At 39.2% G+C, this 27309-nt stretch overlaps 3 protein-coding genes across 4 annotated transcripts; 1 reads left to right on the top strand and 2 right to left on the bottom strand.

The window, feature by feature from the left end:
- The first annotated feature begins 102 nt into the window (after nucleotides 1-102).
- fut11 (fucosyltransferase 11 (alpha (1,3) fucosyltransferase)) lies at nucleotides 103-4299 on the top strand. Its single transcript, XM_043257205.1, has 4 exons — nucleotides 103-248; nucleotides 1363-2035; nucleotides 2224-2843; nucleotides 3546-4299. Exons 2-4 carry the CDS (start codon nucleotides 1370-1372, stop codon nucleotides 3691-3693), a joined length of 1434 nt encoding a protein of 477 aa, XP_043113140.1. The 5' UTR covers nucleotides 103-248; nucleotides 1363-1369; the 3' UTR covers nucleotides 3694-4299.
- On the bottom strand, nucleotides 4300-17903 carry znf185 (zinc finger protein 185 with LIM domain). The gene is given in 27 exon segments (XM_043257211.1): nucleotides 4300-4754; nucleotides 4938-5040; nucleotides 5461-5526; nucleotides 5867-5917; nucleotides 5997-6065; nucleotides 6907-6930; nucleotides 7508-7567; nucleotides 7690-7740; nucleotides 7836-7871; nucleotides 7965-8015; nucleotides 8729-8782; nucleotides 8965-9048; nucleotides 10558-10599; nucleotides 10731-10913; nucleotides 11037-11205; nucleotides 11207-12792; nucleotides 12878-12937; nucleotides 13118-13174; nucleotides 13633-13713; nucleotides 13806-13886; nucleotides 13994-14041; nucleotides 14210-14269; nucleotides 14349-14381; nucleotides 15715-15819; nucleotides 15902-16019; nucleotides 16273-16332; nucleotides 17751-17903. Coding segments are annotated over 26 exon segments (3381 nt in total). The 5' UTR covers nucleotides 16283-16332; nucleotides 17751-17903; the 3' UTR covers nucleotides 4300-4655.
- A 1856-nt stretch (nucleotides 17904-19759) lies between these two features.
- On the bottom strand, nucleotides 19760-26756 carry nsdhl (NAD(P) dependent steroid dehydrogenase-like). Of its 2 annotated transcripts, none has more exons than XM_043257980.1 (8): nucleotides 26654-26756; nucleotides 26427-26476; nucleotides 25945-26106; nucleotides 25714-25860; nucleotides 25043-25171; nucleotides 24820-24962; nucleotides 22566-22668; nucleotides 19760-20884 (listed from the first exon to the last, which is right to left on the bottom strand). In XM_043257980.1, exons 2-8 carry the CDS (start codon nucleotides 26445-26447, stop codon nucleotides 20552-20554), a joined length of 1038 nt encoding a protein of 345 aa, XP_043113915.1. In that variant the 5' UTR covers nucleotides 26448-26476; nucleotides 26654-26756; the 3' UTR covers nucleotides 19760-20551. The 2 variants fall into 2 exon arrangements, with proteins under 2 accessions (XP_043113915.1, XP_043113917.1); XM_043257982.1 differs by having other exon boundaries at nucleotides 26579-26674.
- Between the last annotated feature and the right edge of the window lie 553 nt (nucleotides 26757-27309).

Raw genomic sequence — 27309 nt, 5'->3', positions numbered from 1 at the left:
TGTTCAATTACGTACGCTCGACTAATATCACATACTATTAAAAGGCCATATAAATGTTTACAATTACAATAATAAAAACTATAATTCATCCGTTTGTAATTCTCATCCAGGCCTCTAGGTGTCAGTAACGCTCAATTTTTCCCGTCTGGCATTCCTCAAAGCAGGAAGAACAGCAGCATCTTGTGTCCATCCCGTGCTACAGGTCAGAGGCGAGGAGAAACTGTGGCATGCGTCCGTCCTGAGCTGAAGTAAGAAAGCATGCCGTCACATCATGTTGTATAGAATATAAGCGTCTGTGCTTGTGCTTTGTCGGAAATGTGTTTACGTTTTCTTCCACATCTGCGCTTCAAACATAGTGTGCTCCATGCATTGAGTGCATTCCTGGATATAATAGGCACATATGATGCCCAAAAATGCTGTTGAGCAACCAAAATTGTTGCCTGAGTTATGCACCTTAGTAGGTTTTGAGACCACAGTGCTTAAAATGCTGTCAAGAAAATGCTGTTTGTTGAAATGCAGCCATTTCGTTAACTCCGTATTTATTACTATATTACTATATTACATGTACCTAAATATTTTATATAGTTTACAGGGCATTTTTTAAAATCTGCCTGCCTGGTCTGGCAAGAGGTTCAGATTTTTTTCTTGCCCTGTTAAAATGGATATGTATATATGGATGGGAAAAAATTGAAATAGAAACAAATATGTTTGTGTTTATGTTTTTTTATGTGACCGCCTGCAAAGGATGAAGTCGTACATAATTTTGTTTGTTAGAACCCTAAACCAAATTCAGTTCCATACTCTATTACTTGTAAAATTCTAGCAAAACATGTCATTTATGGGAACATCCTGTTAAATATAGGTTTCTTACATGTTTTATTTTTACTCTTCTCAAACAGGCTTATTTCTGGTATTGTACGCTAAGTACACAAACACAAACCTTGTGTGTAATTCAAATGTAATTTGTGAATGGAGTAGTATATCCAAATTCACACTATTCATGAAATAGTAGACAAAGCATCCTTAGTATGATCTACTATTTCAGGCAAGATTCAGAAATCCTCACCCGATCCCATCAGGCAATTTTCCAGATTATTTCTACCCGCCGTAGAATGGGGTCATTACAGGGTGGCGCACAAGTTATTAATATTAGGAGAAGGTCCTCCAACATGTCCTCTCTGCCAAAACCCTTTATCCTTGAAACGCGTTTTATTGGAATGAACTGATTTGACCCTATAAGAAAACTTTTTGAATACGTTTTGTATTCATGAGGGCAAGTAATAATGACAGTATTTGAATTTTGGGGTGAACTGTCCCTTTAAGGGCGGAGGAATGATTTAATGCAGTGTCTGTTTCTCTCAGGTTGACCATGGCCCTTTGCCTGTGGCTTATTGTGGCGGCCCCAGTATGCTGCTGGGGCCAGGGGCTAGCGGACGCGGGGGACAGCGGGGTTTTTCAGCCACAGAGTGCTCTCACTGACATGGAGTTTGCCAGCGTCGGCACGTACCGCGGCCCTGGAAACGCTGACCCTCGGCCCAATAATAAGCTTCCCATCCTGCTGTGGTGGAGCTCCAATCTGTTCCCGCACTTCCCGGGAGACACCGAGCGCGTGGACTGTGCCCGCTCGTCCTGCCTGGTCACCAGCAACCGCAAAGTCCAGCTGTATCGCCGCACGGCGTCCATCATTTTCTACGGCACTGACTTCCGAGCGTACGAGGCTCCTCTGCCGCGCTCGGCCCATCAGACCTGGGCACTGTTCCACGAAGAGTCGCCAATGAATAACTACTTGCTTTCTCACAGCGTTGGAATCAGGCTGTTTAACTACACGGCCACGTTTCGGAGGGAGTCGGACTACCCGCTGACGCTGCAGTGGTTACCCACTCTGGATTATCTTCTGAGCGCGCCGGCAGTCCCTCTGCAGGAGAAGAACCGCTGGAGACGGGCCGGTCTGGCCCCGGTGCTCTACATGCAGTCCCACTGCGACGTGCCTTCAGACCGCGATCGCTACGTCCAAGAGCTGATGAAATATATAGAGGTAACACTGTTATAAGAAAGTAATAATAAGTTTAAAAGAGTACAGACATTTTTTAGTCTCTCATTAAAGAAATAGTGTAGCATTTGTCTGCATTGAATGCAGTCAAGAGTTTATTTTATAAAGGCTGTATTTTGTGCATATATATGACTCCAGATTATCATCGTCATCATCATTCGTCTTCTCCTTAGATTGACTCGTACGGAAAGTGCCTTAACAACAAACCCCTGCCTGACTACCTTGAGGACACCAGCACTGCCACCGGTGAAGACGGGCGCTTCATGAGTTTCGTCGGCCGTTATAAGTTCCACCTGGCCCTGGAGAACGGCCTGTGCCCCGACTACATGACAGAGAAGCTGTGGCGGCCCATGCACCAGGGCTGTGTGCCCATCTACAGGGGCTCGTCGTCGGTGACCGACTGGCTGCCGAACAATCACTCCTCTATCCTCATCGACGACTTCCGCTCTCCGCGGGATCTGGCAGAGTTCATAAAAACTCTAGATGGGGACGACGCCGAGTACTCACGCTATCTGGAGTACAAAACGCCTAGCAAGATCACTAACCTGCGTCTGCTGGAAGGACTGGAGAGCAGAGAGTGGGGCGTCAACGACATGAGCAAACCTAACTACCTGAATGGGTTTGAGTGTTTCGTGTGCGATCGAGAGAACCAGCGGCTGGCAGCAGCGAAAGCTCACAGGAAGAACCCGCAAAACCTGCCGCCTCAACCAAAGATGGCCAACAGCTCGCACATGGGCTGCCCGCTGCCCAGTCCTGGATACGGGCCTGTGGAGAGTATTGACCAAAATGACAGGTAAACAGATTTCAAGTGTCATTATATAAATACAGTGCCCTCCATTAGTATTGGCGCCTCAGGGCTCCAGACTGCAACTAATACAGTTGCATTTGCGACCAAAACAATTAATTTATGAGTGAAGCTTTTACTATATTGAGGGGGAGTTTCAAAATGTCCTCATCTCTAAACGCAGATCAGCTGTGCAACGCCAAAGAAATCAAGTAAAAGTGTAAAAATCCACGATACTTATATTCTGTACCAATATCATGGACCACATGTAATGAACCATTCTTTGTGACCTATATTTTAAGTTGGAAAATACATTTAGCTCCCAGTTTGGCCTTTGTGTTCCTCATATTTATAATCTTGTCGAACAGGAAGTTCAATTTCTTGGTCCTAGTCATGAATGGGGATATTCTTCTGAGATATTGTACACATGAGAGTTTCTAGGGGTGCCAATAATTGTAACCAATATGCATTTGAGAAACGCAATTCATCAATTGTTTTACCTCAGACGAAGGTTAAAATTAGTTAAAAAACATCAATGATACGGATCTATTTCTTACAGCCGCCTTCGCTCATATTATACCAAGCATGCCAATACTAGCGGAAGGCAATGTATGTGCATTTCACTCTAAAATGCATGTGAAACGTTTTGTCAATGTAGTTTTAAAACTAGAAATTGAGTAGAGTGAATCTGCGATTTATGTTTCTTCTCAGCTGGCTCCAGATGTGGCCGCAGGACTACTGGCAGAGTCTGGATCAAGCAGAGGGTTTGGAGTCGCTCATCAGACACAACGTGTCAGATCCGTCGTTACTGTGGCAGCACATACAGAGCATCGCTGTGAGGAGAGCCAGAGGCCCGTGAGACGAACCCAGGACTCAGACGTCACGGATCAAAACGTCCTCCGACAGCTCGAGACTGAAATATTTCAATCCACCCAAGGCTGATGAGCCATTTTTACATTTTGAACATTTTTGGATCACAATAATCTTGCTACATTTAACTGTTTCCTTCTATTTTGTAGAACGCATTCATAATGAATGCGCTTTCGAGTTCTATGTCAATCTGAAAGCTTCGGCGGATGTTGGACACTCGGGCTTGCAGCTCGTCACAGATCGTCTCGTAGAAGATATCGATGCAGTTATGATGAACAAAGAATAAGGGGGACTTTCGCAAGGATCTTAGAGTGAATCTCATGAAAAAAAAAAACATCTAGGTCAAGTTTAACTACAAAAATCGGCCGCATGAAGTAAAAATTACACCCTTAAGATTTTGGATTATATGCATGACACATGGCAAATCTGAAATATGTTGATTATGGCTTTTCACATGACGGGGAACTAGTGGAAAGGCTGCTGGGACCCATTAAATGTTTGCGTACCTCAGTATTTCTTATACAATATTTATATATTTATATTTTTTTATTGCACATTCTTGTAACAAAACAATAAAGGCAGACTTTCACTTGAATTGGATTGAAAATTTTGCTTTTATTGCAAATATCGATGCAGGATACGAATTATAACTTTGCTACTAAAACAGTAATATAACGTCTTGGCTTCTGAAGATTAAATACAAGAAAGATACACATTCTCACTGTCTTGACAAAACATTTAAAGGGACAGAAACTGAGAAAAAAATATTCTGCAACAAGCATCCAAAGCGGAAGAAAAGCTTTTTATGATATTCAGAAAGTTAGGCGGCATCGCAAAATGCGAAAAATAAAGAGGAACGTGTTTTGTGTCGGCAACGAGTCTAATTCCTGTTCAGATAAGCAGGTTAGCTATTCCACGGAGGGACGTTTCAGGCAGTGCAAGCAGATCTCCTTACAGCACATTGGAATAGCAGCTCTCACAATGAACCGTCCCACGATGGAGAAACATGTTGTAGAGTAAATCTCCCATTGGTTTACTGCAAATACCACACTAGAGTGGGGGGGGGAAATTCAATACATATTTTCATTAAAGCACATCGTCATATATCATTAAGCACAGTGGTGTAGCATGTCATAAACAAGCTAAAATGCATCCAGCATATTGTGCCATACAAATTAAAGGGGTGTCTGGGAAAAAAAAGAGTCCTTTGTGTGAGCAGATATTGTTGCGTACCTTAAAGCAGGATGGGTGACAGGATATGTTCAGGTGCTCAATGGTGATTTTGGCATCATTTCCCACCATTTCTCCACAGTATGTGCAGGGAGTCATATCCCTTCTAAAAAGACCAAAGGAGGTCATTGTTTAGAGCTCGAATGACAAACTACAAAAAAGTCCCGTTTACTCGCATTCATCAATGATACGTAAGAACGGTCTACACAATCATACGTGATACAGTACATGGACAAAAGTATTGGGAGACCCCCTTCTAATGAACGCGTTTGACTACTTTGTTTTACACTAAAGTGTACTGAATTATCAACTAAGATTTTATATATATAATATGAGAATTAACTGCACGTTTATTAGAAATGTGTACCATGGATGCTATAGAACACGCATACACACAGTTTTGGGGTTTTTTTCAGGATGCTTCCAGTTCAGTAGAATGGCCCACGCACATCAGTATAAGTGTATAAGTTGTATTAAGTGTTTCTGCGGCTGCTGTCGTATGTTACGAGAGACGTGTGAGTGTTACCTGGAGTAGTAGCCGGGGCTGCTGTAGTTGTAGTTGGAGGTCGTTGATGACACATAGTCAGAGTTGCTATAAAAAGGAACACAGCATTTCTGTGGTTGACATTGTATTGATCCACAGTTTATTACTCTCTGACCTTCCGCACAGTACCTCTGCACTGCAGTCACATAAAAATAAAAAAGTGACAGGTCTGTCCTCCAGATCCCCAGCACACAGTTAAGGTTTATTTTTTGCACTACATTAGTCCCTTGATATACCCACTTCACATATTAGAGAAGTTCGTGGTCACGTTCACGCTTATTTTTGGAATATGCAAGTATTGAGTCTTAAATCTGGGTCCTAAAGCAAACAGATGGAGAACTGCTGAATGTAAGCAGAGAACGGTTCAAAGCCTCAAAAGGTCCATTACCTGCCGTCATGAGAAGAGTTATTCACATACTCCTTGACATAGACAAAGTTCCTAAAAAGAGAAAACAAAAGAGCTCAGGCATTTAACACTTTCCAGTCAAATGAACCAGGATAAACATCTTCCCACATACTTCTTGGAATCAGATTCTGGTATGTTCTCCTGGACGGAGCTCTCCACTGTTTTGGTGCTGGTTCTGTAACTGTAAGACAACACAAGATATTATGTTAGAAATGATCTCGGACAATCAATCAATCAATCAATCAATCAATCAATCATTTTTATTCTATATAGCGCTTTTAACAACACAGGTTGCATCAGAGCACTGAACAGTATAAAGCTGAAGAATACAATGACAACAACAAAACGTGATCTCTGATGTATCTCGCCCAAAGCGGAGGGGTCTCATGCACTTACGCTAATCATAAGCTATTATTATTACGTGAGGGACACGAGTGAACGGTGAAAATGTACAGACATGCAGCATTTTTAAAAGTGCTTGTCTTGGTCAAGAGACTATTTCAAGAAATATGCTTTGAGAAACAACGAGTAACCCAAGACTTAAAGCAGGGCTATACTTATTTAGCCGTTGTCCTAGAAAACCTGCCCTATATCTTTTGCTCTAATGCTCCGCTTCTTTATTATGAAATCAGACGCTGAACAGGAAAAGCTAGTTTTGTCTTTGTGACCAATACGTGATGGTTTGACCAGACCGGACAGTTAAATGCTTGTTAACCCCATTTTAAAAAATAGCTTTTTTTTTTGGAAACACGAAAAAGAACTAATTGTATTTTTCCTCTTTAGGGAACATCAAGGAGCCTTAGATTATGTAAAATTAATTATATTAAGAATGATCACATTTTTCCCCCAAAGACTCAAATTTTCAATCTCAAAAAGGTATCACAAAATGAATTAAGTTTCCTATGTTAACACTCTCAGATTCTATTAATCTCTAAACATGAATAGTGGAATTGACTTAAATGATTGTTTTACGTCTTCCTTATTAAAGTGCTTGTATATGAAATAACCTTCACTTCACTCACCTGTCCATGTCTGTCTTCAAGTCACTGTGGAGAAAAAAAACAGAAGGGATCTGGTGGTTGTATTTCCAGAGAGCTTGTCTACACGTGTGAAAGTGAGTCTGATACCGTGTGAGAGTTTATCTGCAGCTCAGGTGGAGTTTAAGGGTTGGGTTTGACTCTACCACACCACTTCCTTCTCCGGGACTTTAACCCATTATGTTATTGACTTTTCTTAGCAAAGATCTCTGTGCAAACCGTGTGAATCAACACAAACAGGTCCAGGTGTTGGCTCAAGAAAAGATGAGCGTACGAAGGAATAGTGTGTGTGTAGAAATAGTAATAGAAATGAGTATTGTGGTTCCACTTTATTTTGATGGTCCCTTATGAACATTCAGATGACGATAAGTCATTTTCATCAGTAGAGCATTAGTAGACTGGTGGGGTTAGGGTTAGAATAAGTTAACATGTTCTTAAAAAGTATGTCTGTTGGGAGATCATCACAATGAAGAGTTAGCAGATTATAATCGATGAAAGTTGTAGGTGCAAAGTTAATTTTTGTCAACAGAATGTTCATAAAGGACAATCGAAATGAGCTGTTACCAGTATTGCGGTATTGAATTACCTCTTAGTATTAATTGGAACGACGTCTTCAGCCAAGGAAACCAAAACGTTTGTTGGCATACTATTAGGCAAGCACAAAATATAATATTACTATTTAATCAGATGCACTATGTAAAATGACATCCATAATTGAATACAAATGTATATTTTTATAAACAGTCAGGTCCATGTAAATATACTCACTCGGCAGCCAAATCCACTGGATGTTGAAAGTGATTCAATGTATCTGTGGAACTGAACATTTTTGTATGAAAAAAGTTGTATGATGATGAGAGTTATTGTCACAATTTTAGCAAACATAGTCTAAAAAAAAATGACTGCAAAATTACCTTGAGTCCGGTTTAGGAGGACCGTACCATTGAGGACTATAAGAGACAGAGGCAGGCAGAGAATGAGGTGTTGGCTGCCGTGTGTACAGAGGATTGATAAACAGTGAGGGTTTCATTCACAATCATTACCTCTTTGTGGGCTCACTCGATATTGGTATTGGATCAAAATCATAATCTGAGCTGTAAAAAATGATAAAAATCACACTGTGAATTAGAAGCAAGTGGAAGTGAAACTGTGTTGCCACTGTTCTCCTGAAGACTCAACAATCAACACAATGCTCAATGCATTTACCATCCAACATGTTTTAAATACTTTAACACGCACAGAATAATATGCTATATACACTACTATAATAAAAAAAAACTATAGTATTAAATACAGAAGACTATAGGATTTTTTCCAACATGAAAAAATACTATTATTATTTATAGTACATATTATAGTGTTTTTGAACCATACTATAGTAAAGTACTTGAATTAATTTGTAGTGGTAACAACTATATAACAACTAGTTGTTATAACAACTATAGTCATTTTATCAAATTTCTTTACCAAATACTAAGATGTTTTCTATAACTATATGGTATTTATACACTATAATTATAGAAAACAGCATTCATTCAAATGCTATCTTATATATACACTATATATATATATAGACACTTTACTATGGTTCAAAAACACTGTAGTACAGTACAATAGTATTTTTGCCTGGACATTTTCCCCATGAGCTCTCGATGCACACAGACACTCAGAGGAAGACCTCAGGTGTGTTTCATTGGGGTCGGAGCTGAACTCAAGCAGGGCAGTGGTCCTCCGGGAACAGGTTCGGACGCTTCCAGCTTTAAGTGAACTGAAAAAAGAAAATCAAAAGAAAGAAATGATCCTGTACCTCTTGAAATCTTCAATTAGGCTTTTCCGGGTGTAGGTGTAGTCAGTGCTGGTTCTGAGAGAAGAGGAACTCAGGTATTAGTCACACTTCAATACTCAAGTGAAGTCTTTGCGGCTTTCTCTTTACATTATTAAGCATATTGTTAATCTCTCTATGAAACTGCATGCCATGTGTATTCATAAAAACTAGATAATGACAGTTCTATTAATAAAGACTAAATGAGGACAAAAAAACACCTGGTGGTAGTAGTGTTGAAGGGAATAAGATCATCTGTAAGCAGGTCCAGGGTTTTATTTGTCTTGTTTGTCTGAGGCAGAGAACTAGAGGGAAAACATCCAGATCATTTGAGAGCTGATTCTATGCATGTGTTTTTACCGTAGCATCTGTAAGACTGTAAACATTTTATTCATGTAAATAATGTTATGTGTTCAAAACGGCATTGCACCATCTCAAACTAAATAAATATATCGTGATATATTTGGGGTATAATCAAGCCTTTAGATAACAGGGTTGACAGTAACAGGGTTACCAGTTTTTACATATTAATTTGTTTTAGGTTCAGCTGCTGGTTTAGGACTAGTTGCTGTTGTAGTTTGTGTTGCAGGTTTAGTTTCAGCTGCTGGTTTAGTTTCAGCTGCTGGTTTAGGACTAGTTGCTGTTGTAGTTTGTGTTGCAGGTTTAGTTTCAGCTGCTGGTTTAGTTTCAGCTGCTGGTTTAGGACTAGTTGCTGTTGTAGTTTGTGTTGCAGGTTTAGTTTCAGCTGCTGGTTTAGTTTCAGCTGCTGGTTTAGGACTAGTTGCTAGTTGCTGTAGTTTGTGTTGCAGGTTTAGTTTCAGCTGCTGGTTTAGTTTCAGCTGCTGGTTTAGGACTAGTTGCTGTTGTAGTTTGTGTTGCAGGTTTAATTTCTGTTTCAGTTACTTTTTTAGTTTCGACTGCTGGTTGAGGTTCAGTTGGTTTAGGTCCTGATGTGGGTTTAGAATCAATTCATGTAAATAATGTTATGTGTTAAAAACGGCATTGTACCATCTCAAACTAAATAAATATACCGTGATATATTTAGGGTATAATTAAGCCTTTAGATAACAGGGTTGACGGTAACAGGGTTACCAGTTTTTACATATTAATTTGGCATTACAAATCTTTTTGACTATACAGGGAAATTATTTAGGGACACAATATTATATAAAAATATATAGAATGCATATAATTAAATTTTAATAATGCAATAATCCAATTGGCCCGAACTGCATGAAGAAATACAGCAATGATCTGGATTAGAATCCAAATCTTCATTTTAATATATACTGTCTCAGAGAGAGCTCTCCTGTCCTCTAGTGGTCCGTTACAAAAAATAATATGTTCTTTATAGTCATGTCAGCCAGCAGACTTATTGCTATGTAATTGTCATCCAGCTAATTTGACTAGTGAGTTATTCATGAAATAAAATAATAATAAAACATTCTATGCTAATTGTGCTTAAAGAACAAATGCCAGTTTGAGCAAATAATGACTGAATTCGGGTGCATGAATGTTACATGACTAAATACTGCATAAATATTCATATGCCTGCGCTGGTTTAGATCACATCTGTGACTGCGTCAATCTGACAGGTTTATCTTAGACTGCATTGAATTATCACATGGCAATAAGTGCAATAAATTCACATGACAGTGAGGTCAGATAAACAGCAACAATATCAGCATTCCCGCTCTCCGCTCTGAACTCATTAATACCGAATGAAACCCTTTTACACATGAATGGCACTGAGATTAATGAACATAATCTTTATATGACGGATGCTATTATGCATGAATGGGATCATCTTGTACCTGGCAGGCTCTGTGCTGAAGGATATCAGGGTGTCAGACAGGCTGAAAAAATGAAGAAAATGCTTCAGTATAAAAAGCTTCTGTCTGCAGACGTGAAGCGTAAAAGGCTGTATGCTCAACATCAGATGTGCAGTTATTTAGATTTCTGCAATATGAAAGTTAATACCGCAAACCTTTTCTCTGGAACTGGTTCAGGCTTGGTTACAGGTGATGGTTTGAGAGTTGCAGATTTAGCTTCAGGTTCTGTCTTAGTTTCAGTCACTGGTTTAGTTCCTGCTGCGGGTTTAGGACTGGTTGCCGTTGTAGTTTGTGTTGCAGGTTTAGTTTCAGCTGGTGGTTTAGTTTCAGCTGCTGGTCAGGCTTAGTTTCAGCTGCTGGTTTAGTTTCAGCTGCTGGTTTAGTCACTGGTTGCCGTTTAGGACTGGTTTGTTTGTGTTGCAGGTTTAGTTTCAGCTGCTGGTTTAGTTTCAGCTGCTGGTTTAGGACTGGTTGCCGTTGTAGTTTGTGTTGCAGGTTTAGTTTCAGCTGCTGGTTTAGTTTCAGCTGCTGGTTTAGTTTCAGCTGCTGGTTTAGGATTGATTGCCGTTGTAGTTTGTGTTGCAGGTTTAGTTTCAGCTGCTAGTTTAGTTTCTGCTGGTTTAGTTTAGTTTCAGCTGCTAGTTTAGTTTCTTCTGCTGGTTTAGTTTCAGCTGCTGGTTTAGTTTTGCTGCTGGTTTAGTTTCTGCTGCTGGTTTAGGATTGATTGCCGTTGTAGTTTGTGTTGCAGGTTTAGTTTCAGCTGCTAGTTTAGTTTCTGCTGCTGGTTTAGTTTCAGCTGCTAGTTTAGTTTCTTCTGCTGGTTTAGTTTCAGCTGCTGGTTTAGTTTCTGCTGCTGGTTTAGGATTGGTTGCCGTTGTAGTTTGTGTTGCAGGTTTAGTTTCAGCTGCTAGTTTAGTTTCTGCTGCTGGTTTAGGATTGGTTGCTGTTGTAGTTTGTGTTGCTGGTTTAGTTTCAGCTGCTGGTTTAGGTTCAGCTGTTGTTGTAGGTTTAGGTTCAACTGCTTTAGGCTCTAATGTGGGTTTAGGATCACTTGCTATCGTAGTCTTCGTTGTAGATTTAGTTTCCACCCCTAGCTTAGATTCAGTTGCTGTTGTAGTCTGTACTGTAGGTTTAATTTCTGTTTTAGTCTCAGTTACTGTTTTAGTTTCAACTGCTGGTTGAGGTTCTGTTGTTTTAGGTTTACTTTCAGTTGGTTTAGGGTCTGATGTGGTTTTAGAATCAATTGCTGTTGTAGTTTGTGCTGTAGGTTTAGTTTCTGTTTTAGTCTCAGTTAGGATTTTAGTTTCAACTACTGGTTTAGGTTCACTTGCTGTAGGTTTAGTGTCAGTTGGTTTAGGTGTGGGTTTAGGATCAGTTGCTGTTGTAGTTTGTGTTGTAGTTTTAGTTTCTGTTTTAGTTTCAGATACTGTTTTAGTTTCAATTGTTGGTTTAGGTTCAGTTGATGTAGGTTTAGTTTCAGCTGGTTTAGGTTCTGATATGGGTTTAGAATCAGTTGCTGTTGCAGTTTTTGTGGCAGGTTTAGATTCATCCACTAACTTAGATTCAGTAGCTGTCGTAGTTTGTGTTGTAATTTTAGTTTCTGTTTTAGTTTCAATTGCTGGTTTAGGTTCAATTTTTGTTGTAGGTTTAGTTTCAGCTGGTTTAGGTTCAGTTGCTGGTGTTTTAGTTTCAGCTGGTTTAGTTTCTGATGTGGGTTTAAGTTCAGTTGCTGTTGTTTTAGTTTCAGCCAGTTTAAGTTCTGATGTGGGTTTAGATTCAGTTGCTTTTGTTTTAGTTTCAACTGGTTTAGGTTCTGATGTGGGTTTAGGCTCGGCTACTGTTGTAGTTTTAGGCTCAGTTAGTGTTTTAGTTTCAATTACTGGTTTAGGCTCAGTTTTTGTTGCAGGTTTCGTTTCAGCCGGTGATGGTGTGGGTTTAGGATCAGTTGCTGTTGTAGTTTGTGTTGTAGGTTTTGGTTCAGTTACTGTTTTAGTTTGCGCTGTAGGCTTGGTTTCAGTTGCTGGTTTAGGCTCAGATGCTGTTTTGGGTTGTGTTGTATTTTCTAGCACTGGTTTAGATTCTGATGTGGCTGTGGCTTCAGTTGTTGTTTTAGTTTGCGTCGCAGGTTTAGTTTCAGTCACTGGCTTAGGTTCAGATTTAATTTCAGGTGCCGCTGGCTTGACCTCCTTCACCGCTGGCTCAGAGTTTGATTTTACACTGTAAATAAAATTACAATTGAGATGGCGTTAAAAAAGAAATAGGAGCTTGAAGTTGTATAACTGACAGATGTTGTGTAGTTTACCTTTGCACAGGCACAGACTTGGCAAATGCTGTAGCGTCATCATCATCGCTGATATCTACCCTACAAAGCACAGGCACATGCAAAAGTAAGAGGATAAGGATAACGGTGATAACTTATAGGGTTTACGCAGGAAAAGTGTGACACTTGGTAGCAGATGCATATAATGAGAGATGAGTAAAATTAATCTCTGCCATATCTGAGCCACTTTACCTATTTACATTTGTCAGTACGGGCTAGTACCTTTTTGCAACGAAGGAAATGCCCATATCAGCAGAGCTGTCAGGCTTCTCTGAAGATCTGGAGATATTAGATGTGAACATTGTGCAGTGAGGAACGGGATATGTATGCATCTTAATATTTTAACCAAATAGAGATACAGAGGAAAAGTGATTATGAATGAATAGGAAAAAGTCAAACGGGCGCACTGCCTTAAATTAACTATTAAAGTTGATTATTGAAAAGTACATCTGAACATTAGTTAACAAATAAAATACACATGAAATATGACGTGTTCTTATAGTTAGTATTTCATAATTAATCTAAGTTTTTTTTTTAAATAGAACATGAATTAACAATGTTAATGTAAAACTACAAAAAAAAAAGGAAAAAAGTGAAAAAGCACATACAAATACACCTTTTTACCGTATTTAGCTCTAAAACATGCATATTACCACCTTAAAGGTACAAATTATAAACTAATTTGCATGGTATTACCATGGTGCACTTCCAAAGTAAATTTTTATCAAGACACTTACTCATATTTCTTTGCAGCTGACATTACGTATGAACGACGATTGGCTGCCGATCCCTTCAGCAAACTGCTGGCTGCTTCTGTCCTACACACACGCATTCAAAGGAAAGGTTATCTTATGAAGAGGAAAGTCAAAGTCACCTTGGATGAATCAGTCTGTGGAGTGTGATCTCTCACCTCTTTTCCATTTCCTCTGGACTCAGCGTCGGTTCTGACTGCGCAGTCTTTTCATTGCTGGGCCGAATTGTGTGGGGGGCTCTGGGATGAGAAAATTTGCGGAAATAAACATAATTAAGATGCGCTAAAATGAGCTCGAAGGCCTCGTGTGCATGACCCACATGCTTGAGCGTTTTCTGCAAACTTACATTTTCTTGTAGGTCTCAGATGGTTTTTTGTTGAAGCTATTTATTCCACTAAAGGAGGAGAGACGAATAGCATACTATTAAAACGTATTTATCTTTTATAAGCAATTACAACTCATATATTAGAAATTTAGCGCAAAAATAAATCCATATTAATAGAATGTAATTTATTTCATGATGTTTTAATGTCTAGTATCTGATCCTTCAGAATGTTCTTACGCAAACCCATTGGTGGATGAATTTGATGCCGTATTGGAATCGGTTTTCTTGAATACCCCTCTGCAAAAGTAAAGGGTTACATATGAAGGAAAGCAATGCTAATAATGGTAACTTTTGATTAACCAAGCATTTTCGTTACCTGATTATGTATCCAGATCCAGATGTTTTTGGTCTGTGAATTTGAAAATAAAATGCAAATTTTAACATAAATAAATACGTGGTTCTTTTAACTGAAAGGTTCTTTGGGGAACCAAAATGCTGGCATGCCAATTTCCTTTTGGAACCTCCTATTTTCTACAAGTCACATCTCCTACGCTTCTCCATTGCTTTAAAAGTGCATAATCTTATAATAACATTTTTAATCAGTTTCTTTCCTTGTGTCCATTGCAAAAGCACTTTTTTTCACCCCATAGAACAACCAGCTAGACAACAATTAGTCAAGCTTCAAAAGCAGACGTTCAATAGAAGCCTCGCTATGAGTCAACAAAGCCCTGCGGTTGGCGAAAGCATCCTCTCATTCTGCTGTACCACTCTGTAGCCATCAAAACAGTAATCCACCAGATCCTCTTGTCTACCTTATCGTTCACAGAACTGCACTTCACTAGTCTGAGTATTACTTTACAGACAGATTATTCATGGTGTGTCGGTGTCAAATAACTTCTGGTGTGCCTCAGGGTTCGTTTATCGGTCACTTCTACTTTCTGAAATATACAGTATACAACACTGACGCGACCTATCATTCAGAAACACTGATTTTCCTGCTAGTACTGTGCCAAGGACATACATTTCTCCAACAACTTGACAGTCTTAGAATTGCTGCACAGACCTTGGTTCGTCTGATAAGGACGGGACAAAGCCAACTTCAAAATACTCGAGGCGACACAAAGCCGACGGTGTTTTCGGTTAGGTCTGGACCAAGGATATCTGTGCTTAAACACACCGCACAGACCACAGCTGAATACAAACTAGCACGCGTGTTCTGCTCCTGCATTTAAGTAATTGACTTTCTTTATCAGCAATAGTCGGTATTCATCATTTAAAAGGAAAAGCTGAAACACAGATGTACAAAATGTAAACAAATCAGTACTGGTGGTCTGGGTGAAAAAACACAGCCTCGAGTTTTACTGGGAAGCTTCTATTTATGCAAACAAAGCCATTTAAGACAAGCCTATTCAGTAAGGTTCACGAATAAACCATTTATGTCGCCAAGAAATTAGGGATAGTTTTTGGCAACCATCTAAATCGAAGCAGACCGCATCACCAAGGATTGGTGTCTTGTCATTTCTACAATGAGGAAGCGCATTGCTCCTCTAACTCACATCTGTGAACGTGATTGAAATTGCAGCGGTGCGTCAGGTCTTCAATAAACCCAGAAGAACAACACACAATGCACAATACACAAATGAGTCTGCACTGGGCTCTGCTGACATTTTATACATCAAGGTTACTCTGGCCTGCTAAATAAGTACCTTTAGATGTAGACAACGGAGAGTAATAATGCTTACTTTTCCGAGTCGGATCTGGGTTGAGGCACATTGGCTGTGGGCGAGGAAACTGGACTCGTTTCTTCAAACACACCATTTGAACGGTTTGCTCGCACTTCGGCGACCCTGCAAGAGAGAATGTGTGCTGTGAATTTTACTTTTTTCACTTTTAACGTTAACATTCATTATTATAGCAATTATTTCTGACCACGGTTTCTCCTCCTCATCTTTCTCGAGATTTTCTTGCTGTCTCTGTATCCAGCTGCTGTCTCCTTTCAGAGCGGTGCGAACCTTTGTGGTCCGAAAAACTGATTGTCTGTCCCCCTCTGAAATCAAGACAGACCAGAGATATATTTTAGTATCGCTAAACAGACCCAAAAGTGATATGACACAATAAAAAGAGCAGAACTTGAAAGCTGAATGTGTTAAGAAATGCGTGACATGTGGCATGACAGGATTTGATGCCGTGACGCAGGACATCATTGTTTTGGTTGTGAGAGTGGAATGCCATAAATTAATACACAAACATGTGAGATTCAATAAGATCAGTTCATTAGAACACTGGTTTCTGGAACATACCTTTGGACATTGTTACCGGCACGCTAGTCAAAAAGGTCTAAAAACCGCCTCAAAAGACACCTGGGTTTAAAAAAAAACAAAAGGTTAGTCATTAAAAACCCCACAGAAGCATACATTTGTGTTCATTTATATTGATATGTAAAATACTTAAAATAGAAAGTACTGACTATGCAACAAAGGCGCACTGAAATATGGAGATATAATCTTAAATCTGCATTTCAATCAATTAGCATTTTATATTTTTCGCAAGCATTTTACCCATATTTTGAATCCCTGTTTTAGGGTTAAAGACATTTTTTTTTAAAAGTACTGTATATAGAATAAAACAACTGAAGAAAAGTTTTTACACTGTAATATTTCAATTTTTTACAGTAAATATAATAATCACCAAATTAATTACACGCCTTAAGTATAACTGCAGGTACATAAAGGTGATAAATTGTTGGCAAGCTAAACTAATGAGGCTGCCAAACAAAAAAATGTTACACAACTTTCAAACTAAAAAAGTGATTCAGGAAATTCTTAAAGCAACTGACAGATTCATTGCAACGGACAGAAAACAGGGAAGTCGGAGAGTCACGCTGATGGCACGTTAAAATGGTTTCAGTTACATAAGTCAAATTACTCGAGCATTTCTTTATGGGCCACAAATCATGAATATATGTTTATTTAATCAGCCCGTTTTGACCCTGAGATACAGATCCCAAGATGTACATCTGTGAAGATCTGCAACACTCAACCATGAATCAAGACGCGTGACTTTCTTTTCTAAACCATGTAGAAGAGCCTGTCCATCCAGGCAGAAAACACACACACACACACACACACACACACCGACAATGAACACCACTGACAATGTCCCTTGAGTTATGGCCAGAATTTTAGCCTTCATAGTTTTTTTTTGATACTACTTTAATTATTTCCATAAGCACTTTCTTAAAAGCCAAGTTTAAAATCAACCACCAGTTTCCATAACTTTGGTGGCTGTCCAAATCAACATCCCGGTGTGTATTTGCTTTGTAATTATTCTGAGTAATTTGACTAAGCCTCAACAATACGCTAACGATCAGTGACATACGACAAACCGTGATAATATTATGCCTCACAACTGCAAGTGACGTAAAGCTCATTGCCAGTAAATGAATTTTCTGAAGTCCATAAGGCCAAAGTCGCTCCTACAATCCTCATTGCACCACAGTGACACAAAATGACCTTCAAGCGTCAACGCAGCTTGTGCAAGACAAAACGTGTTTGTGCAGCGATTGCGACGGTGACGGAGTGAAAGCCGAATGAGAGATATAAAGGAAAAAAAACACTTTCACTGTGTCATACATCAGCCGGTGCAGATGAAACCAGCAGATATACAAGAAACCCAAATAAACAAAAGTGATCCGAGTAAGCAACTGCCGACCCCATATATTCCCAGGACCTTTTATAAACGAGTTGTGAAGGTTTATCAAACGGAAGAGCTGACCTACCTTATTAATGTCAGTTTAGCTGGAGTACGGTGGCAGACGCAGTGCTGGTGATTTCAGCTGACTGATTGTGAGCTCTATCGGTAAACACGCACACACTCACGCACACGCACACACACACGCACGTCCAGGGGAGGTGTTCACTGACAGCTCTCTCCTCCAGCAAGCAGGTACGGGCGTGGGCACAGACCTGCCCAGCCAGTCAGGTAGGCCAGGCCAACCAAACCTATAGGTGTGTACTTCTCTGTGTGTGTGTGTGTGTGTGTACTTTGTGTTTTGACTGCAATGAGAGGTGTGATACTCTCCCACCTTTATTCATCAAATACCAATGCATTTACGGACCAAAATTCAGACAAATCTGCACCAAACAATTACAGGAAGCGATGTCCCCTGAACTGGTTGAACTGAGACGGAGTTAAGCTGCTTTCTGCGTGACTGAAAGACAGAAGACATCGGTGTCCAGAGGGACGGAGCTCATAAGGTGTTCCTTTGGGGTTATTCTAGAAACGATTCCAAAAATAACAGCTTGTGCCACTTACTGAAGACCGGCTCGAAGTTAATGATTAAGGAGGAAATTATAAAAATGTAAATAATTTTGTAAATATATATATATATATATATATATATATATATATATATATATATATATATATATATATATATGTGTGTGTGTGTGTGTGTGTGTGTGTATATTAATATTTTTTTCCCTAAAAATCACTTGATTGCACCACCCTGACCAGAAATCATTTTGATGGAAAAATTTCCTTCCAAATATTAATATTTTAAAACAAATCTAAATTAAAGTTCTAAATTAAAATATAATGCTATAATAAATATTATAATGCTGTAATAATTTTTTTAAAGATTTTTTTTTTAACAGATTGACGAGTTTAAATCATAAAAGGTGTATTCATGTCACTCTATTTTTGACCATGCACTTTTATAATGACTAGACCCACACAAAAAAGGGCATTTAATTTTCCTTAACTCTTCGGTTTCTGATACAACTTCTAGAATCTACATATGCCTGCCAACTAACTGCTTACATAAACTTGTCAATGACAAGTCAGCGCTCAATGGAGGTGAACGGCTGAGTCAGTGTTTTTTTTTTTTTTTTTTTCAAATGGAGACTGTGGGACTCTTTCTAAAGCGAGCGGGGTGTGTTCAGTCTCTAGGATACTCACTAACCCAGCGACCGGCCTTCTGTTGCCATCACACCCCTGTGAACATGTGAGAAAGCTAACAGGCCCGATGCGGTTTCACCGAGGGGTTACACCTACTGCTACGGGACAGGAACAGGTCTGACGGCTCTGAGTCACAGCGATAGCGATTCATATCTGTGAGCGGAGAATCTCAGTTATCTGAACAACACCCCCACCTCCCATCCAACGCCTGCTGGAGGAATTGCAAAAATGCAACATTAGTGAAACACTGCTGTCATACGTCTTTTGTGCGCGATATAAAAAGTATCATTAATGGACGGCTAGCTTGAAACAAAAGTTATATTCATATGCGAATGAAACTGTTGGATGTTGTAGAGGAGGTGGAAGTGAGCAGAGAAAAAGGAGTTGGTGAGATTGTATAGTCATCAAGCAATTACTCTAACGGATACAAGATGTATCATGCGTCATTATGATTACAGCCATGGCTAAAAATATCAGCATCCTTTCTTTTCCCTTACAGAATATCCTGAGAATATTCTGTCAATTTACAGAGCAATAAATTATCTCTTCATTTTCGTTCATCCACTGAAAAGCTGCGCATTTAAAAGCTCAACACTTCAGGGTGTAAAAGGCATGGTCGGCGTCTTTTGCCATTAACGTTTTAGTGGAATAAAATGTTTGCTTTTGATTTTTGAAGAAAAAAATTAGGACAGAGGGTAAATGAAAACAGAAAGTTTACATTTGAGTAAATTATCCCTTAAATGACTCGATCACAGTTGAGTCAAGCGTTTAGACACACGCTGTGGAATCTGCAAAATCTTCATTATTTTACAGAAATAAAACAAGAACAAAACGCATGTTATTGTTTATTTCACACTGACTTGAATAAGATGTTTCACGTTTACAAAAATGTATAATTCAATAAAAATGACCCGCTTGAAAAGTTTGAATCTTAATACGGTGTTGTTGCCTGAACAATCCCACAATTTTTTCGTTTTTTGAGCATTTGAATCCTTTCCAACGACGACCGTATGATTTGGAGATGCATCTTTATACACTTAGGAGAACTGAGGGACTCTTTAACTACTACAGAAGGTTTAAACGGAGAAAGGAAAAGCCATTGAGAACATTTAAACAGAGTGACCATGGGCTTTTTTATATTAATTTAGCACTGCCATTCAGAAGCTACAGTTGATACTTAGACATTTTCCAGAAGACACTGATCTTCACATTCAAAAAGTTTCTATGATTTCTCTTATTTTGGTAAAATATTTAACATTTCGCAGATTCTGCAAGGTGTACGCAAACGTTTGACTTCAACTGTATGTGCAAAGCGTCCCATTAAATGGCAAGAAAATCCCGTTGCATCTCAGGTATCCCCAAAAAAAGGAGCGCGACACGATTAGAAAGTCGATTCGAAATTTATACTGCAACGTTTCATAAAACTGAACAACTGTTACATAATCTGAATGAATTCTTTCGGACCAGAACAGAATGCAATTGAACAACGTGACGTTTACATCCTGGTACGTTTAGTACAGGAATGATTAAGTGCATAGTTAATATTGCCTAGTAAACACGGGTAATCCAACGGATACATGCAAGGCTCATATTGCAGCTCGGCAAACGATCACGGTGGCGTCACGCTCCCTTCCGCAGATGTGGGTAGCTCTCCACAGTGCGCACTATCGCCTCTCGTAAAGGCACCAGGGGCTGGTAACCCATGTCCTTTTTGGCCCGGGCGCAGCTGTAGTAGTGGTGGGTGCCAGCCAGAGCTACTCTCATCGGGGTGAAGGTGGGCTTGATCCGGATCAGGGGCCGCAGCAGCGCAGCGATCAGCCACAGCAGCAGGGCCAGCCCATAGACCAGTGCGTAGGGCAGGTGGTACCGAGGAGCGCCGTAGCCCAGAGCCACCAGAACCTGAGACATGAAGTCCCAGAAACGCACCGGCTCGTCGTTGGTTATGTGGTAAGCCTGTTAACACGAGACACGGTCTTTGGGATTACTAAAACTTCCAAGCAGGTGTGATTTCCATTGGTTGGAGCTCAACTCTGCTTTAAACGGTCGTAAAAGTGAAATTAATATTGAAGTGAAATCTCATTGGCGGAGTAATGCTGGTAAGATTACTTACAAACTGTAATCTGTTACTGGATCCAAATTACATCACAAAAATTGCAGTAAGTAACGCAATCCGTTACATTTCAGACTTTAAGTCATATAACTATAACTACTCTCAGATTACGTTTATCCCAATGGTTTAAATTAGTGCCGTCAAACAATTAAATTGCATCCAAAATAAGTATTGTTTACATAAACATGGGTGTGCCGTTTATGTTTCTTATGTATATAAATGTATGCGTGTGTAAATGTGTTCAAAATATATACAGTATGTGTGCTTATAAATACACAAAAATCATTTTGATTAATCGTTTGACAGCACTAATTTAAATAATACTCTTGTTTTATCGATAGAAAATGACAAAGATTATGAAAATACATTCTATTCATTATTAACAACATGAAGTGCATTAAACATTATTGTCATGATTTTTCACATTTGTGAGTTAATGAAAAACTAATAGTTCATTAAATCGTAAAAGTGATACATTAAAATAAACCATAAAAAAATTATACAAATTTAAATAAATCAAAAACGTAGTAAGAAAAAAAAAAAAGTGAAAATGTGCATGTCATGTGACCATTAACCAACATCAGAGAACCATGAAGATGCAAATGTGACATTATTAAAACATATATATATTTTTTTAATCTCTGGGGTAATTCAAGTAAATGTATTACGTGAAAGAGGATCATATAGCAAAAAAAAGTTTGTGAATTTGTGCATTTTAATGTGTCTGAAAGATCAAAGCCTGCTGAAGACAGAAATACACTGTTAAATAACCTACTAGGGATAATCGAATTACAATTAATTCAGCAGATTGTTGGCGCAATGTTGAAACACTTCTTGAACCTGGAATGATTTTTGTAAATCCAGTAGTCAAACCCTGCAGACTTTCTGAGTGATATAAAAAGATGAATTTGGGAGAACGCTCATCTTGAGTTTCATCTGATTGGATACGGTATGGAGGGGGCACCGAAAAGCTATTTCCCAGCAGTGGCAAAACGCAAACTTTTTGGAAAATTTTTCAAGAAAAATTCAACAGTATCTATAGAAATAAATTTGCCACAAATACATAGCTAGAGTGTTTTGAAAACCAATGTCTGTAACATTTCAAACTGAAAAAGTGTTGCTATGCTATAGCTGATGTCAAGACTTGGGGCAGCAATGTTCAATTAACCATTACTTAATGGGTTTAACTACTGAGCTTCATGGACACTGGCACAGATAAAAAAAACTTTAAAAAACACTAACCCAACTGTGCTAAGCTCCTATTGGCCGTATGACATCTTACAAAAACTAACGGTGTCCACAACAGTTTTTTAATATTATAACTTAAAAAATATGTTTTTCACCATTGCTGTATTTAATGAATGTTTTTGTTATTAATGCGTTTCCTTGGAAATGGAAAGCCTAAACTCGATGCATCATTCACGTAGGTTGTTCACACACACACACACACACACGTGAGACCGCATCTAGAAACATCTCTCACTCATTCAGTTTCTCTCATACTCTTTCACACACATTCCTTACCTGACCACAGAGCGGAGAATCAGCCTTAAGGTGTTCTGCTGCTAAAATATGCCCATGAACTACATTCTCCACATAGGTGAAGTCCACAAGATTGGATCCGTCTCTAAAGAGCAAACCAGCATTAGACAGCACCTTTATCACATCAACATCCAAACATCCAAGAACGCAGCAAACTCCTGGATTTAAATCAAGGACACAGAACTACATTTTAAAACAAGCAACGATGTCAAATTCTCAAAATGTAATCATTCTCAAAACATGCTGCAGAACATGATCGTCAGGTTTTGTTCATGGCTCCTTAAATGCTGCCATCAAAACAGAGTCCAATCCTGCTCCTGGAGGCCACTTTCCTATAGAATCCAGCTCCAACTCGTCAGCCTGGAAGTTTCTAGTAGCCCTGAAGGCCTTGAATAGCTGATTGAGCTGTGTTTCGCTGGGCCTAGAGAAAACAGCCCTCTAAGAGCAGGACTGGATAACTATGCATTGAAGCAAAAGAAAAAAATAAGTACTTTTAATCAAAACATATTTAAAGAGCTTAAACTAATTAAGGAATCCTAGATTCGGTCATTTTTGGCAGATAACACCCCTTTGGGGTCAATTACAATTAAGGTGCTCTCCTTTGAGTCCTTCGAGCTAGACGGTTTACCAAACAACGAATAATTTGAGGTACAATTTTAAAAAAAGCTGAATACAACTTTATCTTATAATGCTTTAATTGAACCGTACAAGCCACCCGCGCTCTCTCCTGGTATCATCATCAACCTCTTAGAAACCCATACGGGCCAAAACAAGGACATTTCCATAACAATAAGTGGTTATACACAACTGCATGATTCACATTTTCCAAAACACTGAGCACTGTACACAGTACAGAAGACAGCGTGACAGGAAATTTCTGTCAAAGGAACACAAGTGCAACCCCCTCCGTCGCACGATGAGTTTTGTTGTTAAACGTCTGAAAGAGCTACTGTAAACTACCTTTTACAGCTATTTTTTCCTCAGGCTGTCGGATTCAGGAAGGGCGACCTAAAAGTAGTATCTAGATCTAGACCTGCGCTCTGTGGATCAGTGATCTCGAACCACGAGCAAGGCCTTCATAAAACAGGGTGGGCAAAGTGCAGCGTACCAAAACTGCTTGTGAAATAACAAACAAAGAAAGATTAAAAGCATTATGACAGTATAATCATCGTATGTATTGTTACGCGAGCTTTCTGTTCACGTTCACGTCTATTTAGGGGATCAAGCGCTATACCTGGGCTATTGGCTCAGGAGTTACCGATTCATAAAGCAATCACCCGCAGGTGGCCTGGTCTCATCCGTAGGTAGCCCGGATTCAATGCTAAGACTTTTACTTTTTAAAGAATCAAACAGCTGACATTCGTTTCGCGCACACAAACCTTTCTGTGTGCGGGACTAACAGAAACCGATGAATCGTCATTTTGACGAGCTCACGATCTGAACCTGCAAGAGGGTCAGCTGCCCGAAGATGAACGTGAAAACTGCCATTTAATCATTTTTAACCCCGCCGGTCAAATCCGGGCTAAAAACAAGCAGATAACAAGCATCAAGGTTTCACTTCAACCATAAATCTCAACTATGATTTTGCAGATTTCTTTATCTTAATAAGCATGATTTTAGGATAGATAAGAGCAAATCGCAAAAAAAACAAAAGTGTGACAAAATGTTTATTATTATCATTTAATAGATTGCATCCATTTGGAAAATCGGCCACAAGTGTTGGGTGGTCACAGACTGTTCAACATCACTGATCTTTTTTTGGATTCTGAGAACAACATTCTTTACTGATATCGTCAGTTATGCTACTTCCATGTTTAGTTTGTTTACTATGCTTATATTAATAGCAACATTACCTCCTGGTGGAATAACCTGCTTAACTCAACCCTTCAAGAATCATCAAAAAAAAGCAGCTAAAAACACCTATCTTCTTATATCTTCTTTCTCTGATCCTCTCACCGTAACACTATCTATTCTGATTGTATTATTTTTTTAAAAAAACTTTAAACTTGCACTCTGTTTAACTGCTTGTTTTCTTAAAAACTAGGTTCTCTATTCTTTTTGCATTCTCTATCTTTTGTTGATTTTCCATTGTTCTCATTTGGATAAAAGCGTCCGTCAAATGATCGAATCTAATATAACATAAGGGATTCATATAACAAAAGGACGGTCTAAAATCTAGACGGTATTTAAAGTAACAGTGTGCCACCTAGTGGGTCAAACTGCCGGTGTGTCTCACCCGATGATGAACTTCATCTTTCCCCTGCGGGCTGTGTCTACCAGGATGGGCACTAACTGGGGGTCCCGGGGGCCGAAGATGCCATGAGGACGAATAGCAACAGTGAGGAAGCCCTTGTCTTTACTGCAAGCCTCCAACACCAGCTGGAACGCATTGATGAAACATTTAGCTCTTCTGACTGAATACAGACGAGATCAGTGCTATTGTTCTGACTCACACCCACCTTCTCCTGTTGGATTTTAGTCTCTGTATAATAATCAATCGGCTTTTTTGCGTAAGGCAGGTCCTCGATCCCGTTCTTGATGTCAGTTCCTTCGAACACCACACTAGCGCTGCTGGTCAAGATTAACTTCTGTAAAAACATGAATATCAAGCGACATAAAGGAATATTCTGGAAAATGTAAAAATGCTCTTATTCGCCGCAGAAGATGAAGCAGAAGCGTTTAAAAAGGTAATCGTGTTAAATGCACTAAATCAGCATGAAAATATGAAATTAATTCCTTTTTTTTTTGATGAACAAATGAAACTATATTATAAAAATAAAACATTTGTTTTTGATATCTTTGGTATTTGATATGAGACCAGAGATTTGAAGAACATTCTGAACTTTTATTTGAATCATTATATTGAAATCATTCTAATATGCTGATTTGCTGCTCAAGAAACATTTCTCATTAACATCAATGTTGAAAACAGTTACACTGCGTAAACTTTCAATTAATTTAACCCCCAAAAAGTCTCTTTTTAATGGGATTTGTACCTCAGGAGGGACACTGGAATGCTAAGGGGTTAATCTTTTCTAAAAAACAATTTTACATCACTGACTTTAAACTTTTGAATAGCAGCGTATTTATTTTCACCATCTGCCTACACACATGATAGTGCTATATGTACCTGTACTCCTGCCTCATGACAGGCCTGTATGACAGTTTGTGTCCCATCAATATTAACCCTCTGAAACAGAGCACGGTCGTCGCTGGAGGGAGCAGGTGAAGCACAGTGAAACACTATAGACACTTCTTTCAAAGCCACCAGCAAGGCCTAAACAAGACATTAGATGAACAGTGAAGACAGGGTAACTGTGTCAGACTGATTCTGCCTGATCAAAAACCGATCAATCCCTACCTGTCGGTCACACAAGTCTCCTTGGTGAAACGTCACTCCCGGAAGCTCGTAGGCCTGTCTGATATCAAACACATTCACTGTGTATCCTCTGTCCAGCAGACGCTCCACGAGGTGCCCGCCCAGAAACCCAGATCCCCCGATGACAGCACAGCGCTTGCTGCTCTGCAGACGTTCACAGCATCAAAACAAGCCCAATTTAACGTCATTATCCCTTGCCTGGCAGAAAAACATATCTACAAAGTTTTTAGTAAAGAGTTTTTAGCACATTTAGACACTTGTAGACATGGAGCAGAAAAAGGAAACACCCACAACAGAAATCCAGAACATCCATGGAAACAGAAATTAGAATTTTTGCGAGGTTAATAATATATGTCATAATGTAAACGTTATAAACGCACAGCATTGCGCATGCGCGTGTGTCAAATCTAATTGAATCAGCACAGGTGAGAGAGAAAAGGTGTTTCAGGTGTAACTAAACTCACTGGTCTCATACGAGTTGCCATGTATGAATCTTTCCGCTCCCGACGGCAGTCTACAAATGAACAAACAATATCCATCCGTTTAATTACAGTTCTTCCAAACTAACATTGTAGTGTTTTACTCTGATTGAACTGTTCAGTGAAACCAAACTTACTTTGGCGATCCAGTTACGCTCGAAGCACAATATATAAATACTTTTACTGTGAAGTTTAAGTTAAGCAACACTCACCTGTATGTCTCAAACTAGAGCTACAGCTGTAACGATTACGAAGGAAACACGCAGAGCCATATGGGCAGAGAGCGGAGAAGCATCTGATTGGTCGAGCCAACGATCAGGACTCAACCTGACAAGTGAGACTAACCAATGAGAGAAGCGGTACGTCAAAGGGCGCCACTGCGCGACCCAATCAATAAAAAGAACTTCAATATAGTCGCATCCCCCTCGTGACATCACCAAATACGCCCCTACATGTGATTTTTAGTTTATTATTTGTGGAGATTATTAAAAAAAAGTATGGTAGACCTTTATGAGTTACACAAATGACAAAACATAAATAACAACATAATGATAAATTAGTCAATTTCATGCAAAATTATACTACTTGGGATATGAAGGCAGTATGCTAGTGTTGTTATTAATAATTAATAATTGTGTTCGACTTGAAGCAGCGTTGCATCCACCGATCAGCGTATATCAACAAAGTTTGATAGTTTTTTTGGGTACTTTGATGTCAAACCTATTATCTGCTGTCTGTGTAATTGGAAATATCATGACCAGTTATCAAAAATTATGTTCTCTATAAAGCCACACGTTATGGCATAAAAATAGACCTGAACTGGGTACTGCTTTATCCTCACAGTTCGTTGATTAAAGGAGTGATTAAA

The sequence above is a fragment of the Puntigrus tetrazona genome, chromosome 14 (genome assembly GCF_018831695.1).
Source record: "Puntigrus tetrazona isolate hp1 chromosome 14, ASM1883169v1, whole genome shotgun sequence".
Lineage (NCBI taxonomy): Eukaryota > Metazoa > Chordata > Actinopteri > Cypriniformes > Cyprinidae > Puntigrus > Puntigrus tetrazona.
This window is presented reverse-complemented; position numbering and strand designations above follow the sequence as displayed.

What these genes read in the sequence shown, in the direction of transcription:
- fut11 (XM_043257205.1), top strand. Translation starts at nt 1,370, where the DNA reads ATGGCCCTTTGCCTGTGGCTTATTGTGGCGGCCCCAGTATGCTGCTGG. An exon ending in AGCTGATGAAATATATAGAG is followed by an intron (nt 2,036 to 2,223) that starts GTAACACTGTTA and finishes TCTTCTCCTTAG; the next exon opens with ATTGACTCGTACGGAAAGTG. An exon ending in AGTATTGACCAAAATGACAG is followed by an intron (nt 2,844 to 3,545) that starts GTAAACAGATTT and finishes GTTTCTTCTCAG; the next exon opens with CTGGCTCCAGATGTGGCCGC.
- nsdhl (XM_043257980.1), bottom strand. Translation starts at nt 26,447, where the DNA reads ATGGCAACTCGTATGAGACCA. An exon ending in TGGCAACTCGTATGAGACCA is followed by an intron (nt 26,107 to 26,426) that starts GTGAGTTTAGTT and finishes GAACGTCTGCAG; the next exon opens with AGCAGCAAGCGCTGTGCTGT. An exon ending in CTAAAATCCAACAGGAGAAG is followed by an intron (nt 24,963 to 25,042) that starts GTGGGTGTGAGT and finishes AATGCGTTCCAG; the next exon opens with CTGGTGTTGGAGGCTTGCAG.